The 19407-nt window shown below is 34.9% G+C and overlaps 1 protein-coding gene across 3 annotated transcripts in view; it reads left to right on the forward strand.

The window, feature by feature from the left end:
- CNTN5 (contactin 5) overlaps nt 1-19407 on the forward strand; it is a 1407026-nt gene that overhangs the window by 1324453 nt on the left and 63166 nt on the right. For all 3 annotated transcript variants that reach the window (XM_040489700.1, XM_040489698.1, XM_040489699.1), the window contains one exon: nt 9310-9459. In XM_040489700.1, coding sequence (XP_040345634.1) covers nt 9310-9459 — 150 coding nt within the window. The remainder of the gene's footprint in view (nt 1-9309; nt 9460-19407) is intronic.

Raw genomic sequence — 19407 nt, forward strand, 5'->3', positions numbered from 1 at the left:
TCTGCACAGCAAAGGAAACAACCAACAAAACTGAAAGGCAACCAACAGAATGGGAAAAGATATTTGCAAATGACATATCGGACAAAGGGCTAGTCTCCAAAATCTATAAAGAGCTCACCAAACTCCACACCCGAAAAACAAATAACCCAGTGAAGAAATGGGCAGAAAACATCAATAGACACTTCTCTAAAGAAGACATCCGGATGGCCAACAAGCACATGAAAAGATGCTCAACGTCGCTCCTCATCAGGGAAATACAAATCAAAACCACACTCAGATATCACCTCATGCCAGTCAGAGTGGCCAAAATGAACAAATCAGGACACTATAGATGCTGGAGAGGATGTGGAGAAACGGGAACCCTCTTGTACTGTTGGTGGGAATGCAGATGGTGCAGCCACTCTGGAAAGCAGTGTGAAGGTTCCTCAGAAAATTAAAAATAGACCTACCCTATGACCCAGCAATAGTACTGCTAGGAATTACCCAAGGGATACAGGAGTACTGATGCATAGGGGCACTTGTACAACCAATGTTCATAGCAGCACTCTCAACAATAGCCAAATTATGGAAAGAGCCTAAATGTCCATCAATTGATGAATGGATAAAGAAATTGTGTTTTATATACACAATGGAGTACTACAGGGCAATGAGAAAGAACGAAATATGGCCCTTTGTAGCAACGTGGATGGAACTGGAGAGTGTGATGCTAAGTGAAATAAGTCATACAGAGAAAGACAGATACCATATGGTTTCACTCTTATGTGGATCCTGAGAGACTTAACAGAAACCCATGGGGGAGGGGAAGGAAAAAAAAAAAAAGAGGTTAGAGTGGGAGAGAGCCAAAGCATAAGAGACTCTTAAAAACTGAGAACAAACTGAGGGTTGATGGGTGGTGGGAGGGAGGGGAGGGTGGGTGATGGGTATTGAGGAGGGCACCTTTTGGGATGAGCACTGGGTGTTGTATGGAAACCATTTTGACAATAAATTTCATATATTGAAAAAAAAATAAAACCTATAGTTATTTCTAAGAAAATATAAATATATGTACCTTTGGGAAAAAGGATTTTTATAGTTTATATTCGTTTTCTTTTTTAATGTAAAGCCTGAAATAATTACATCAAGGTTAAAACTGAAATTAAATGTAATTTTTATCACACTTGGCAATTTGAACTCCTCTTTCATTCATTCAATATAAATTTGTCAAACACCTTCCAGGTAGTATTCTAGGCCCTATCCTTGCAGATATTGTATTCTCATGGGTGAGGACAAACAATAAAGAGGGAACATAATAAACAAGTACAAATCTATAGTCATCAAGACAGTATGGTATTGGCACAAAAACAGACACATGGAACCATGGAACGGAATAGAAAACCCAGAAATGGACCCACAACTGTATGGTGAAATGATCTTCAACAAGGCAGGAAAGAATATCCAATGGACAAAAGACAGTCCCTTCAACACATGATGTTGGGAACACTGGACCGCGACATGCAGAAGAATGAAACTGGACCACTTTCTTATACCACACACAAAAATACAAAGTGGATTGAAGACCTAAATGTGCGACAGGAAACCATCAAAATCCAAGAGAAGAACACAGGCAGAAACCTCTTTGACCTAGACCACAGCAACTTCATCAGTCACATCACCAAAGACAAGGGAAACAAAAGCTAACATGAACTATTGGCACTTTATCAAGATAAAAAGGTTCTGTGCAGCCAAGGAAACAATCAATACAACTAAAAGTCAACCTACAGAATGGGAGAAGATATTTGTAAACAACAAATCTGATAAAGGTTTAGTATTCAAAATCTATAAAGAACTTGTCAATCTCATCACCCAAAAACAACCCAGTTAAGAAAGGGGCAGAAGACATGAATAGACCATTTTCAAAGAAGACATCCATATAGCTAAAAGACACATGGAAAGATGCTCAACATCACTCATAATCAGGGAAATACAAATGAAAAGCATGATGAAGTACCACCTGACACCCATCAGAATGGCTTAAATGAACAACATAAGAAACAACAGTTGTTGGTGAGGATGTGGAGAAAGGGGAACTCTCTTGCACTGCTGGTGGGAATACTAACTGGTGCAACCAGTATGGAGAATAGTATGGAGGTTCCTCAAAACACTAAAAATAGAACCATCCAAGGATCCAGCAACTGCACTATTAGGTATTTACCCAAAAGATACAAAAATACATATATGAAGGGGTACATTCACCCCCAATGTTTACGGTGGCATTATCAACAATAACCAAACTATGGTGAGAGCCCAAAAATCCATTGACTGATAAATGAATAAAGAAGATATGGTATATATACAATGGATGATTATTCAGCCAACAAAAAGAATGAAATCTTGCCATTTACAACAACGTGGATAGAGCTAAAGTGTATTATGCTAAGCAAAATAAGTCAGAGAAAAACAAATACCAGATGATTTTACTCATATGTGGAATTTAAGAAACAAAACTGATGAATATATGGGAAGTGGCGATGAAAAGAAGAGAGGGAAACAAAGCACAAGAGACTCTTGATAGAGAAGAAATTGACGGATGATGGAGGGAGGTGGGTGGGGGATGGACTAGAGAGGTGATGGGTACTAAGGAGGGCACTTGTGATGACACTGGTTGTTGCATGTAAGTGATAAATCACTGAATTCAACTCCTGAAACCAATATTGCACTATATGTTAACTAACTAAAATTTAAATAAAAAATAAAAATGAAACAACACAAATAAGTTAGTGAACAAAAAAATTAAAGAAATATTGTAAGGAGGATCAGAAGTATTATGGTATAGGCAGTGTATTTGTCTGCTGAGGCTACCATAACAAAAGACCATAAACTTGGTGGTTTAAATAACAGAACTTTTTCTTCTCACATTTCTAAAGCCTGGGAATTCTAAGATCTAGGTGCTGGCCAATTTGATTTAATTCTTGGTGAGAACTCTCCTCCTGGCTTGCAGCTGCAGCCTTCTCACTGTGTCCTCACATGGAAGAGAAAAAAGGAAGTGAGTGCTCTGGAATCTCTTCTTATAAGGACACTAATTCTACCAGATAAGAGTCCCATCCTTGTTATGTCATTTAAGTATAATTACTTCCTATTTTTTAAAGGTTCTTTAAATTTTTTTCAATGTTTATTTATTTTTGAGAGACAGAGACAAAGTGTGAGCAGCAGAAGGGCAGAGAGAGAGGGGGACACAGAATCCGAAACAGGCTCAAGCCTCTGAGCTGTCAGCACAGAGCCCGATGTGGGGCTCAAACCCACAAACCATTGAACCCTGAGATCATGACTTGAGCCGAAGTCAGACACTTAACCAACTGAGCCAACCAGGCGCCCCCTTCCTATTCTCAACATAGTCTGAACTAATGTATTAAAGATAAGACTTAGAATATCAGTCTTCCAGTGTCTCTCCATTTCTTTCAGAATGAAAACCCAACTCCTATGTGACTTGGTCCTATCATCTTCTATATTTCTCCATTCATCTTTACCATTTTCCCCAGAGCTCACTTTGCTCCTGACTCACCAATATTCTAATGTTCTTACATATAATGCTTCTAATACATTTATACTAGTTGTGCCTTTTACCTGACATGCTTCTCCCCTAGATATCGGCATAACTAAATCCACATTTCCTTTAAAACTTCACTCAACTGTGTCTTCTCAATGAGACTTATCCTGATCATTTTATTTAAAATTGAAACCTGCCTGATGTGGATTGAATTGTGACTCCTCCAAAGTTTATATGTTGAAGCCTTAACCCCCAGTGAATACAGGGGTTCACTGTGGTTATAGGGCCCCTGTATGTGTGGATATAGAGCCCCTAAGCATAGGCAATTAGACACATGAGGATTCAGTTTAAGAGAGAGGTTTAGAATAAAGATATAAACTGGAAAGTTATTGGCATATAAATTTCTTTTATAAACATAAGATTGCATGTCATGTAAAGTATATGAACTTCATGAATGAAATGAATGAATAAAGAAGAAAAAAGTAGGAAAATTGAGCCCTGGAGCATTTCAATAGTAAGAAGTTGTAGAAAAGAGGAAAAAGACAAAGGATACAAAACAAAACTAACCATTTAGTTAAAAGGAAAACCAAGACAATGTGATATCCTGGAAGACAAAAGAATAAAATTCATTAAGGAAAAGGAAGTAATCAACTGTGTCAAATGCTACTGACACGTGAAGTGTGATGAAGATTGAGAATTTATCATTGATCTTAGCAACATGGAGGTCATTGATTACCTTGACAATAGTAATTTTAGTAAAATAATAAAGACTAAAGTCTCACAAAAATGGGTTCAACATAGGAGGTCATTTGCCACAATAAGTGGGATGCACCGTGTTTCAGTATTTGCAAATCAAGCAGTGTGATATACCACATTAACAAGACAAAGGATAAAAATCCTATGATCATCTCAATAGGTGCAGAAAAAGCATTTGACAAAGAACTGCATCCATTCATGATAAAAAAAAAAAAAACTTAACAAAGTAAGTATTGAAGGAACATATCTGACAACATAATAAAGGCCATGCATGAAAACCCCATAGCTCAATGGTGAAAACTGAGAGCCTTTCCTCTAAGATCAGAACCCAAGACAAGGATGTCCTCTTTCACCACTTTTATTTAAAATAACACTGGAATTCCTAGCCACAGAAACCAGACAAGAAAAATTAATAAAAGGCCACCAAATTGGTAGGAAAGAAGTAAAGCTCACTATTTGCAGATGACGTGATACTATATAGATACTACCCTAAAGACTCCACAAAAAACTACTAGAACTGATAAATTAATTCAGTAAAGTCAGAGGACACAAAATTAATATACAGAAATCTGTTGCATTTCTATATAATAGTAATGAAGTAGAGGAAAGAAAAATTTAAAAATAACAATTCCACTTATAGTTGCACCAAAAATAATGAAATACCTAGTCTAAAGTTATCCAAGGAAGTGAAAGACTGGTACTTTGAAAACTATAACGCTGATGAAAGAAATTAAAGATGACACAAACAAATGAAAAGATATTCCATGTTGATAGATTGGAAGAACCAATATTGTTTAAATGTCCATTGTATCCAAAGCAATCTACAGACTTCAAGTAATCCCTATTAAAATGCCAATAGCATTTTTTCACAGAAATACTAAAATTTGTAGGGAACAATAAAAGACCCTGAATAACCAAAGCAATATTGAAAAAAAAAAAAAAAAAGAACAAAGCTGGAGGTATCACATTCCCAGATTTCAAGATATACTACAAAGCTGTAGTAATCAAAACAGCATGGTACTAGCACAGAAGTAGACACATAGATCAATAGAACAGTATAAGGACCCCCAAAATAAACCCATGCATATATAATCAATTAATCTACAACAAAGGAGACAAGAATATACAATAGGGAAAAGATACCCTCTTCAGTAAATGGTGTTGGGAAAACTGGACAGCTACATGCAACAGAATTAAAACTGGACCACATTCTTACACCATACACAAGAATAAACTCAAAATAGTTTAAAGACCTAAGTGTAAGACCTGAAACCATTAAATTCCTGAAAGAAAGCATAGGCAGTAATTCCTTTTATATCAGCCATAGCAACACTTTTCTAGATATGTCTCCTATGGAAAGGGAAATAATAGCAAAATTAAACTATTAGGATTACACCAAAATAAAAAGCTTTTACACAGTGAATTAAACATTAATAAAACAAAAAGGCAACTTACTGAATGGGGGAATATATTAGCAAACAATATATCTGATAAGGAGTAAATATCCAATATATATAAATGCAAAACCAAAAAAAAAATAATAATCTGATTTAAAAATGAGCAGAGGAGGGGCGCCTGGGTGGCGCAGTCGGTTAAGCGTCCGACTTCAGCCAGGTCACGATCTCGCGGTCCGTGAGTTCGAGCCCCGCGTCGGGCTCTGGGCTGATGGCTCAGAGCCTGGAGCCTGTTTCGGATTCTGTGTCTCCCTCTCTCTGACCCTCTCCCGTTCATGCTCTGTCTCTCTCTGCCCCAAAAATAAATAAACGTTGAAAAAAAATTTAAAATAAAAAAATAAAATAAAAATGAGCAGAGGGCCTGAATATACATTTTTGCAAAGAAGGCATACAGATGGCCAAAAGACACATGCAAAGATGCTCAATATCACTAATCATCAGGGAAATACAAATTAAAACCACAGTGAGATATACACTAGTCAAAATGGCTAGTATCAACAAGATAAAAAATAATAAATGTTGGCAACAATGTAGAGAAAATGAAGCTTTGGGCACTGTTGATAGGAATGCAAATTGGTGCAGCCACTATGGAAAACAGTATGGAGGTTCCTCAAAAAATTAAAAATAGAATTACCATATGAATGAGTCATTCCACTATTGGGTATTTACCCAAAGAAAAAGGAAACACTAATTTAAAAAGATATGCCCACCCTTATATTTATTGTAGCACTTTTTTATAATTGTCAAGATTGGAAGCAACCCAAGCGTCTGTTGATAGATGAATGGATAAAGAAGATATGCTACATGTATATAATGGAATGTTAAAAAGCCATAAAAAGAATGAGATCTTGTTATTTGCAACAATATGGATGGACCTAGAGAGTATAATGCTAAGTGAAGTCAGTCAGAGAAAAACAAATACCATATGATTTCACTTATATGTGGAATTTAAGAAACAAAAACAAACAGAAAGAAGGTACAAGCAAACAAACAAAAAAACAGAGACTTAAATACTGAGAACAAACTGGTGGTTGTCAGAAAGGAAGTAGGTGGGGGAAAGGGTAAAAAGATAAAGGGAATCAACAGCACATTTCTCTTGATGAGCACTGAGTAATGCATAGAATTTTTGAATCATTGTATTGTACACCTGAATCTAATATATCACTGTATGTTAATTCATTAAAAAAAAGAAAGAATGAAAGAAAACATAGACAAAATTTTAAGAAGTTTTGTTGCAAAAGGAAGTGAAGAAATCATATTTTGATATCAGCAATTTTATAATTTGCCTATGGGTTAAAGTGAGACAAGGAGAAAAGAAAGGAATCCAGGATAACTCCAAGATCTTGGCTACAACACCCATAAGAATACAATTATCATTCACTGAATAGGGAACACTTCAGAAATAGGAGGTGGAATTTAAGGTTGAGAACCCTATCCAAATAGAAATGTCCATTAGGCCATTGGACAAATGAGTTTGGAGTCTAGGGAAGAGGCTCATGGATGAAAATAATTGGTGTCATAGCACACAGAAGGTATTTAAAACCATAAAACTAGATAAGATCACCAAGGAGTTAGTAGAACTGGGTAAATCTAAAAGATGAAAAGAAATCAGCAATGGTGACTAATAAGACATAGTCATGTCAGAAAAAACAGAAGTTATGTTTTAAAAAGTATTTCAAAGAAAAAAGAATGTGTCAAAGAATGATGTTAGGTCAAGAAAGATGAGGAACAGAGACCTGACAATAGGGTTAGTAATAAAGACCATTGGCAATCTTGACAGGAGTGGTTATGGGAGAAAGCTGGAGGTAAGAGCTTAAAGGTAGGATATCTTCTTCCCATCTTTATGTTTAGAGTGAGTAAAAAGGAAAATAATTAGAGACAGCAAATAATAGCACAAACAGCTCTCAAGAAGTAGAAACTGGATGAAGGCTAGAAGGAGAGGAAGTTTTGAGAGAATTTTGTTTTGTTTTTGCAGGGTTTTGGTGGGGAAAATACCTTCATGCTTATATGCTAGTGGAAAAAATCCATTGGAGACAAAGGAGAGGGTGTACACAACCAAGATGGACTGGTTACTCTTGTCTACTATATCTTAAGAGAGCCATCCCTTCAGAGGCATAAAATTTCCTTACTGGGGATTCAGGATTATATTAAAGTAAAAGTTGGAAGGATGTTCAGGAAGGAAAATGATATACAGGAGATTTTGCTAATAAAGGATTATGAATTCCAGAGGTCACAGTAAACAGATTTCACAGAGTAGAGAAGGAGGGGAACTAGGGCAGAAAAGGATAAGTGCAGAATTCTATGGGGATTAGAATAAAAAGGATGAGGGATGACTTAGATGTCTAGAGTTGCTTGAGGTGACTGACGTAAACAGAAGTAAATGAAACAGTGAGGTAAGTCTTTGATGGATCAAAGCAAGTATTGATGATACAGTGTAGGCTAGGAGATAGGGAGGGCTAAGTGTCTGGAGAAATCTTCCCATGTTATATTTGGCAGGCAGCATTTCACCAAGCTATGAACTGAGCAGTGGCCTTTTTTCCCCTATGTCTTAGACTCCAAGGATGTTGCTCAGCTACCAGTGCAGTCAGGCAGACTTTTCTCCAGGTCTTCATTTCACTGCCTCAAAAAAATTCAGCTTTGCAGTAATATGACGTTCGTCAGGCAGCCCACACTGCCAATGCTCTGATCATTCACCTTTCACAGAACTGATTATTTGTTAACATTCTCTTGACACATTTCAAAAGATATTTTCATGTAAAATCCAAATTGCATATTGTCATAGTAAAATTGAACAGTCATCAAATCAAGAGCCTCCCCCATCTTAACACGCTTACACAGAAATCCAGTATTGACATAAATCCAGAGGATCTTTGCATATCCTAAGGAAGGTTCTCCTATTTCCCTATTTCCACACCTGTGACAAATGTTCTTCCCGAAATATTTCCTAGACAGCAGAGCTGAATGAACAAGAAAAGCAGTCCCAAATATAGCATATATACTAAGTAAAAAGTATTTTACTCCATGATAATTGTATTGACAATTTTGTGTTTTAGTAAAATCAAACTTTAGCACAAAAATCATTCCAAGAAGAGTGCAGAGCTTCTGCTTAGATTCCACAAACCTGTTTTTAAATTAGAGGGGTTTGCAGCTTTGAACTGCCAAGTGGCTAAGCATGCTTGCCAGAACTGAGAGACGCAAACTGCTCAAGAAATTTCCCTAGAAATTTAAGAACTATTTGCTTAAATTATAGCACTAGTAAGCCTCTTATTTGAGGCTGAGAGGTTGACAAAATGATTTTTAGTGTAGATAATGGCAAGTTATGTTACAGCAATTTATGTATAAAGATGAAATGAAAGAATTCTAATTAACTACAACAATCTTTGATATGGACAAGTGCTTACTTCCTAAAGATTGATTTTCACTTTACTAATGAGACCAGAGATGACACCATGACCTTGTGTAATAAGGAATTATACATAAGTTTACTGATTCTGTTATACCTGTGATATCCTTGATCGCCATTTGTAACTGTTTCTGAGTCCTCCTAATGCCATGAAATCTCTTTCCTCTCCATAGTCCCAGAAATCATAACAGGTGACATGGAGTCAGCCATGGCAGTGGACCTTAACCCCTGGGTGGAATATGAATTTAGAGTGGTGGCTACCAATCCAATTGGGACTGGAGATCCAAGCACCCCATCTCGAATGATCCGTACAAATCAAGCAGGTAAGAATTTTGGAGAATCAGAATTCAATTTAGCATGCGCTAATCACTTTGAAAGCAAGTTGAATTAACCATGATTGCTTGCTTTAGTCTAATTTTTTTTTCTGGATTCACTTACCAAGACATCATAAAATTATTTCCTTTAAAATAATTATTTCATTTTATTTGTTTTCAGATCTTTTTCTTCTTGTTTCTGCAAATGCATCTAGATGTTTCAATTTCCTCCCAACCCTAGCACTCATCTTCAAGTTACCATGAAATTGAAGCAGTTAATTTCTTTTTCTAATTATGTACTCATTTGACATAGCAGATCCATAAAATTCAGAATAGATATGCCCACCTCTTTTTCTCCAGTGGTTAACAGTAAACTTTAATTTCAGTGTACTTCCTTAGAACTCTATATTGCCCTTCACCACCTACATGTCATAAATTATACTCTGCAAAGGCAAACATCATCTTAAGTTGATTTGCTGCCCCCTTGACACCTATGTGTACAATAAATATCCATCTCCTTCCTGACAGAAAATACAGCATTCTTCTGGTCTTTTGGAATGAATTATCTCTAAAATGTTTTTAATGGTCACATAGAGGAATTAGGAATTTTATTTAAAAAAAAATTTTAGGGACACCTGGGTGGCTCAGCTGGTTAAGCATCCAACTCTCCATTTCAGCTCAAGTCATGATCTCATGGCTTACAGGGTTTGAGCCCCGCATAGGGCTCTGTACTGACAGAATGGAGCCTGCTCAGGATTCTCTTCCTCTTTCTCTGCCCCTCTCCAACTTGGGCGGGCATGCTCTCTCTCAAAAATAAACTTTAAAACAATTAAAAATATTAAAAAACAAAATTGAAATATCTAGCCCAAAATCTGGAAAAAGAAAAAAAAATAAAGAAAAAATTTTCATAAAGTTTTTATTACTTTGAACAAAGTTTTATTGACTTATCAATAAGGACTTATCTCGGGGCGCCTGGGTGGCGCAGTCGGTTAAGCGTCCGACTTCAGCCAGGTCGCGATCTCGCGGTCCGTGAGTTCGAGCCCCGCGTCAGGCTCTGGGCTGATGGCTCGGAGCCTGGAGCCTGTTTCCGATTCTGTGTCTCCCTCTCTCTCTGCCCCTCCCCCGTTCATGCTCTGTCTCTCTCTGTCCCAAAAATAAATTAAAAAAAAAAATAAAAAAATAAAAATAAGGACTTATCTCTTTTAAGGACTTATCTCTTATGTCCTATAAAATTGTCTACTAAAAAATGTCTAGTAGGGCACTAGCTTAGGCAAACACAGATGTGAATAATGCTGATGAGACCAATCCGAAAACAGAAAAAGGGGTAAATTTCAGATACAAGGAGGAAAAAAAACAAATAATTTTAATATTTTTACACTCTGATAATATATGAATCTCAATCATTAGAATTTCAGTGCACTGAGGATGAGGATTTTTGTATAATGTTTTAGTGTTATATCTTCAGCACCTAAGACAATATTTTGGCACTGGTACTCTGTATGTTTTTGTTGACAGATTAAAGGAAATATTCCTTCTATTTCCTTCACATGCCCCTATCCAACCAGTACCTAGGTAAGAGATACATATAGATAGAAGACTAAGAATTAATTGTTCATTTTTTGTTATGGTTATAGAATTGAACCAAAAATGTGATTTGTAAATTCTTACAAATTGAATAAAGCTTATATTAATTAAAATAAACTATCAAAAGAGTTGATTTTTTCCTCTAAAACACACTAGGTCTAATCCTTTGAAAAAAATACAAAAATACCAAATGGTTAATTTATTGCACTAAGTGGGAATAGCTATACAAAAGTTATTCAAATTATTTCTATATAAAAATTAAGCAATCAAGAAAATAAAAGATAAAGTAGCCTAAATATGTTGGAAAAGATTCATTCACAGAAAATCCAACTTTTCTGCTTTTGTGATTTGCCTAGTACAAGTTGTTTTTTTTCTGCTATTTTTTCAATAGTTTGAATTTTAAATTGAATATTAATTGCCTGGTTAGATTTTCATGCATTCATAAATCAGCCATGCTTTCATTGTGTACAGGTGTTCACTAATTAAGAGTATAACAGGTTACTCATTTCTCATTTTATGCAGTCACTATGTAGATATTGAAATGACTGCCAATATTAGTACTTATGCTCACATATTTTCTAAAAAAACTGCCTTATTTTGCATATTGTTAATTGTGTTTAAACAAAGGCAAAGATTACTGCCTAATTCAGAGGCTCTCTATAAATATTCATTTTGAAAATAAATAATCTGTTTCAGATGAATAATCCTTTTAGACTTTTATAGTATAAATCTCCTTGTACAATTTAAAAACACTTCAGCAAAAGCACTTTTATTTTTCAAGCTAAATTGCATTCAGATGATACATTCTGAAAAACCTGACCCTCATCTCTTCCTGCAGCTACCTCAATCATATAACTCAAGCCTTTCCATTTTATCATTAGTTCTATATACATGGCATACTTTATTTAGTCTGTTAAAATCTCATGGAAGAGAAAAGAAATAGCATGAAAACTGCATGCAATGCACCCCTTTGAAAGTTAGTTGAAGAAGGCTTGTACAGTCTACTTAATGCTTCTTGTACTTTGGTACCACACAGGGCTAAAACTACTAATGGTGCTGAACCAAGTGTTGAGTTTTGTGTCTGTTTTATCAGGCAGCACAGATTAAAAGGGACACAAATATCCTGAGATGCCCTCTCAACTGACATACTCTGCCTCTTTTAAGTACATGTTCTGCATTTCAAAAGATGATCCTATTCTAATGGACCAAGTAATCTCTGAAAATCAACAGAGCTACTTGAGAAAGAGAAGCTCTTGAGAAAGAGAAAGGTCTCACGTTCAAGATATTGAGTTGAAAGTTTTATGTTCCTTTAAAAGTATCCTATTTACTTGAATATTCTAAATCCCAATGCAGGTTTAGTAAAGCATTTTTACCTTGGGATTCTTTCTTTCCCACACACCAAAAAAAATTTTTTTTTCTTTGCAGTTTCCTCTAGGATATATTTTGAATTTTAGACTCATCAAAATACTCTTAACAGTCAATAAATATAAGATAAATTGGGTCAATCTGACTTATTATTAGAATATCAAAATAGTAATATACATACGTTTTTTACTTTAATGCACATTTGTATTTATTTATTTATAGTATAATTTTCGTACAAGTTTTGTAGATGATATATGTAGATAGATGATAGGTAAGTAGATAGATAAATAGATGATAGATAAATAGATAGATTATAGATAGATAGGCAGATAGATATAATTCTGTTTTATTTTGGAAATGTGTTACTATCATCAAACCCATATATTGTTTTGGGTTGGGTAAAGGAAATGCTTTCTCTAACATTTAAAAAGAAAACACAAGGGGCGCCTGGGTGGTGCAGTCGGTTAAGCGTCCGACTTCAGCCAGGTCACGATCTCGCGGTCCGGGAGTTCGAGCCCCGCGTCAGGCTCTGGGCTGATGGCTCAGAGCCTGGAGCCTGTTTCCGATTCTGTGTCTCCCTCTCTGTCCCTCCCCCGTTCATGCTCTGTCTCTCTCTGTCCCAAAAATAAACGTTGAAAAAAAAAAATTAAAAAAAAATAAAAAGAGAACACAAGAGAAAAAAAAATCACATTTTAGGAAGTGAATGTAAAATATACACTACAGTAGAAATGGAAAAATATGTAAAAATGAATACAACAGCAATTTTCTTATTTAATTGAACTTTAATATTCCATAATTTATGTTTTTATAACACTAATTGTTGAATATAAATGAAAAGGACATAAGATAGAGTTAACTATGTAATCTATTATTTAGAAAGGTTTGGTTTTCTCTGTAGTATAAAATACTTATTATTATCAAAGTTCTTAGCATAAATCTCAATATCTGCAGTTCTTTATTTCAAATAATGAAATAACAGAAGAGCACCTGGGTGGCTCAGGTGGTTGGGTGTCTGACTTCAGCTCAGGTCATGATCTCATGGTTGCTGAGTTCAAGCCCTACTCGGGCTCTGTGTTGACAGCTCAGAGCCAGGACCTTACTCTGGATTCCGTGTCTCTTTCTCTCTCTCTCCCTCCCCACTTGCACTCTGTCTCTCTCTCTCTCTTTATCAAAAATAAATAAATATCAAAAACAAATTTATAATGAAATAACAGATATTGAGAAAGAAAGAAAGAAAGAAAGAAAGAAAGAAAGAAAGAAAGAAAGAAAAAGAAAGAAAGAAAGAAAGAAAGAAAGAAAGAAAGAAAGAAAAAGAAGGAAGGAAGGAAAGAAAGAAAAGAAGGTTCTATCTTCAACCTGTAATTAAAAATTTGAGTTTTTGAATTAGGCAGATCTGGATTAATGTTATTTGCTGTTTATTAGCAGTGAAATAGATAAGATATATAAATTGCTCAAGGCTCAATTTTCCCACTTATAAAATGGAGACAATCACAACCTACTCCATTGGCTGTTTATATTAAATAATATAATGCATGTAAAGAGCTTAACATAGTGCCTGGCACATGGTAAATGCTTAATATTAGCCACTTATCATCATCATCATCATCATCATCATCATCAATGTAAATGAGTTATTACTTTGTTCAGTGGAAGTTTTAACAATAGTAATTATGCATAAGTCACTTTTTTCACATTTAGGAAATATTTTCAGGTTAAATGTATGTCTATTGATACAATAAGTATCATCCACTTTCTTGGCTTATATCTGGCTCCTCCAAGATGCCCTCCTATTGAGAAGTCTCTGCCACAGACTGCACCATCAAGTCTGGCCACTCAGCCCACCTGACGGCTTGGGAATCAAGGGAGCCTTTCAGAATGTGGTGCACAGTACACATGATGCCTCTCCTCTAAATCTCCGTCTCTACCCCTGTCTAGCTTTCCATGCTGCATTTGTTATCTAGCCAGATACCAGTCTATAAGTAGATTGTGAAATTGTACCAGTATATGGCCATTTTCTTTTTTTCTTATAGCATAGACAAGACAAAAGGAGCAGAAAAAGAGAAGTGTCAAATTAAAGAACTTGCTTAAAAAATTTGTTTCACATTCATATAGTTTTCCAGTTGCTTGGCACATTGTATTCAGACCTGCCATTCTTTCTTGACTCTGAAATGGAAAAGGACACACACATATTTCTGGCCACAGAAAGCAAAATATTTTTTCTACATTTAATAGGTAAATGCTTGGCCAGATAAATGAGTGTCAAGTAGACAATCAGATAAAAATCTTTCCTAGTCTTAGCATTTTCTGCACTGCATCATAGTTATGTAATTGGTTTACTAACAGACTGAACTCTGTGTAATTTTAACATAAAATAATTTTATTTTCTCCATTATGCTTCCTCTGATCTCTGACTTCAGCCCCAACTATATACATCCAAGGCACTTTTAGATATTATGGAAGTATCACTTTCAGGTATTAAAAACTTCCATTTTAATTTAATTTAAATAAATTAAATAAATAAATAAAATAAATTAAATAAAAACTTTAATCTCACATCCAGTCCATGTTTTCTCTTGTTCTTTCCCAGAATAGGCTTGAACCAAGAGCTCATTTGTCTTTTCTTTCTTTCCACTTCTTCCCTCACCTTCCAGCTGCTGCTCCAGTCACTTTATAGGCAAGATAAGAAGAAGGAGGAAAACTACTTAGGTAGTTTTCACATGGGTGTAGTACTCACATGGGTGTTGAGTGCAATGTGTAACAGCATTCGTCCACATGCTGCTTCTTTCTCTTTTAAGATGCACTGAGTTCTTTGGAGACTATCCTGTCCTCTAGCAGGAAGTTTACTTGGGAGTGATCCCAGCCAGCCTAATTAAACTTACCTTCCATAGTGTCCACTTGGCCCCCTGTAATCACATTCCTGAGCTGCCAAACTTGATGTTCTAAAGAGCTATTTTGGTCTCCACTCTGGTAAAATAGCATCAGACTGGGCCATATTGCAAAATTCTGAAGCTTGACAGCATTCAGCCAGGATGTGAGATGTAAGCATCTGTACTCTGTAGCAGTGATTTCCTCCTCTTCTCACTTAGCTTGAGAGGGAAACAACATTCCCATTTCCCTTCTATTGACAGCTAAGGATGTAAGGAGATGCCACAACACATTTTTCTACTAAACTTACAATATTTTTTCCAAAACCTTCCTTGTGCTAAAATCATATATATATATATATATATATATATATATATATATATATATGAGCTAAAGGAGGGTAACGGAAAAGGATCATAAAATTTCGTTTCTCTGATTCTTAGCAATTCTGTGATTTTGTCTGGCCAATCTCACTTTAACAATTGAGGTTACATTTGACTCATCCCAAGTCCAGAAGACTCATTTAATTTCCTATTAAAAGTTCTTTCAATCTCCATTACCTTCCTACTTCTGAAAGGATCTTGCTTTGTTCCTATTTATACCTTCACAGTTCTTGTTCATGATAATTACTTAGGAAATTTCATTGAGTTCACAAAATATGGAATAAACACAATAAAATTAATATTTTTGTATTGGTTTTCTCTAGGGTTATGTGCATTGGCCTTGTAAATGACATTTAATGGGGCTTTGAAGACCAGACCAAATGGGACTTGGGCAGAATTACTTATAAGAGACAATTAGAAAATCTACTGTTGTCAGGCATTGATGTGTGCAGAGAAAAGACAAAACGTTGTAGGGTTCACAAATGTCTCTCTAGTATATGTTTCTAAAAAAAGATTTATTAAAAAATTAAGCATTTAGTTGAAGTAATTAAGAAAGTCTAAAAGAAAATGCTATTAAATGAAGCAGACAGTATTTTTAACTAATGAAGCTACTTTGGCCTACGCAAGTTTTTTCTACAAAATATATTCAAGAAATAGGTCTCCATTTTCAGAGGCACTTTGCAAGCAGAGATAGTAAGTAATTTTAGCAAAAGCCTTTATAAAAGAAATCTGGCTAATTTTTAGGCATGTGCTTTTTTTTTTTTAAATGTTTATTTATTTATTTTGAGAGAGAGAGAGAGAGGCAGAGGAGGGGCAGAGAGAGGAGAAAGAATCCCAAGCAGGCTCTGCACCATCAGCACAGAACCCTATGCAGGGCTCAATCTCACAAACCATGAGATCATGACCTGAACTAAAATCAAGAGTCAGATATTTCGCCTACTGAGCCACCCACGTGCCCTGGGGCATGTGCTTTTCTGATTAATAGCAAAATGATGGAAGAGTTGTAGAAGTCTTGAACATGAAAGATAAAAGAGTGTTGAAAGGTTATCAACCCAGGAGTAAATGTAAGACACTCAAGTATGACTTTTCATATCTTCCTAGTCCCCATAATACTATATATCAGTCATAAATCATGAACCATGTTCAAGCTCTATGCTAAGTACATGTCCTTTATGATATCATTTCATTGTCATATCAACCCTCTAAAGCAAGAAGTGTTTATCCCCATTTTACAGATGAGAAAACAGAAGTAGAAAGTTTTAAAAACTTGTACAAGGTCACCACTTAAGAAGTAAAGCTGGAATTCTAACCCTTCACCAAAGATAGTGATTTCAAGTTATCTCTCCCCCCGCCATTTCCTTCTTCCTCTTGCATTTTCAATATCCTCTTTTTACCACATACATCAACAAATCTCTTTTAAAGATTATTTTACCCATCCTCTGCTTCTACTTCCTTGGGGAGCCATATAAATAAAGCTAAGAGAATATGAGTTGAGGTAAACATCATTTATTGTATATATTAACCTACTGTGCTTTTGACTATTGCCATTTACGAGAAGGTTCATAAATCAGAGAAATCTTACATTTTCTAAAATATCCTCTTTTGTAAATAAAAAATAGCATCTTGCCTACATTTCCAAGTTAAAACAAATTTGAAAGCATAATTCCCATGGTACTATCAAAACAATATTATCCAGATTTCCAAAAGAATAATTTCTTTTGAGATTATATATGTATAGACTCAATGCTAAACTTTTACTGTTTATCATAGAACACTTCACCATTTTCTCTTTTTGAAATCTAAGTAGATAATAACATTACATAGTATTTATAAATTATAGTTCCAGGTACTATGGTAAATAATTATGAAAAAAACCTTAAAGTGTAGGTACTATTATTATGTCTGTGAAGCAGCTGAAGGACAAAAAGTTAAGAAATATTTTCAACTAATCAACTAGAATGCTAAGCTTGAGATCCAAACCCAGATCTTTCTCATTCCCACAAAAATGTATTTCAATTTGTGCACACACCTTATCTATCCTAGTGATAGGAGTAAAAGCATTATTTGAACTCTTTAGGATACACCACTAGTACTTTTTTGTTTTAGAAACTATTTAAATTTAACTCTTTTTATCAAGTAAACTTAAATGATTTTGAGTTAACTGAAATATTTGTGTGCTACATACTTCAATTCAGGTAGGTATTTTTTTTTTTAATTTCCCTCTTTACTCCCACCATTATCTTATAAACAATGTCCCTTCCTTCTTTCTATTCTTCTGTATCTTGGTTTTCAAATCAGTTGCTGGATTACCATTAAGCTCTTAAATTATATAGCCTCTCCCAGATCTCTAAAGAGCTGTATCATTTAATAGGCTATGTAAACATCTACTGTAATAAATATTAGAAAGTTTTCAGGAAAAAAGATTGGCAAATGATTTTATACTATCTTATTTTGTTTAGTTTAATGTGAATTAAAGCATGATATTAGCATGATTGACTTTTACAAACTACTGACTTTTTCAAAGTATTACACTTATAAAGAGTTCTTGGAGATTCATGCCTAAAGTCATGCATGCTTAAATTAAAGTACTATATTTTGGTCTCTTTGAGTGTTTATAACAATATTTCTAATGTATAAGTTGAAACATGACAATAGTCTACATTTCAACATGCCGAATAAGGCACGAAAACAGCAAAGCATTTTCAGCTTATGAGAAAAGTATTAATTACATTATCCATTTATGGAACAGCATTGCTCAGATAGATACAGAAGAATTAGAGTTAAACCCATTAACCATGCGTGTAAACTTGATTCTCTAATCCAATAAGCTCATGGCATTTATCAGTAGCAAATCAAGGGATAAAAGCATCTAGCTGCTTAATTCTACACTTGATCTTAGCCAAAAGGCCAAGAAGCGATCTAGCTGCTTAATTCTAAACCAGGTTTTTGTTAACCATATTGAAAATGTATTTAATTTTTCAACAAATACATATTTCTCTCCACTCAATGAAAGCATTTATTAGATATTAATTTTATACTTCTAACAAGAATTATGGAACTTGATACCACAAGGGCTCTGAAAGATTAAGTCAAATCTCTACATACCATGAATGTTTTTTTTGTAAATAAAAGGATATAATTAAAATAAATGGACTCCAAAGTGTTCACTGAAGTGATGACTGTGTCTCACCAGCTTCAAAAGGAAATGAATGAGCATAGGTTCCACTGATCATCTGTATACAATTAGGAAATTTAAACCATTAGAATTAGAGTACCCAATGAAAATACTGGGCTCTTGACAACAAAATACAATGTCTGATGCCTAGCTATTAAAGCCTTAATATTTCTTTTTTGTGTGTTTTCTTTTTTGGTTTTATTGAGATATAATTGGCATATAACACTGTATTAGTTTAAAGTTACAACATAATGAGTAAGTTAGCATCCATCACCTCACATAGTTACAATTTTTTCCTTGTAATAAGGATTTTTAAGATCTTTCAGCAACTTTGAAGTACACAATATTGTTAATTATAGTCACCATCCCATATATTACATGCCCAGAACTTTTTATTTTATAACTGGAAATTTTTACCTCTTGACCACCTTCACCCATTTTTCCCACCCACCATTCTCCACCTTTGGCAACCATCAAATCTATTCTGTTTCTAGCAACCCCATTTTTTTTTAGATTCCACACATAAGTGAGATCACACAGTATTTCCCTGTCTGGCTTATTTCACTTGGCATAATGCCTTCATTT

The sequence above is a fragment of the Herpailurus yagouaroundi genome, unplaced genomic scaffold (assembly GCF_014898765.1).
Source record: "Herpailurus yagouaroundi ecotype Mexico unplaced genomic scaffold, PumYag 180, whole genome shotgun sequence".
In the NCBI taxonomy this organism is placed as follows: domain Eukaryota; kingdom Metazoa; phylum Chordata; class Mammalia; order Carnivora; family Felidae; genus Herpailurus; species Herpailurus yagouaroundi.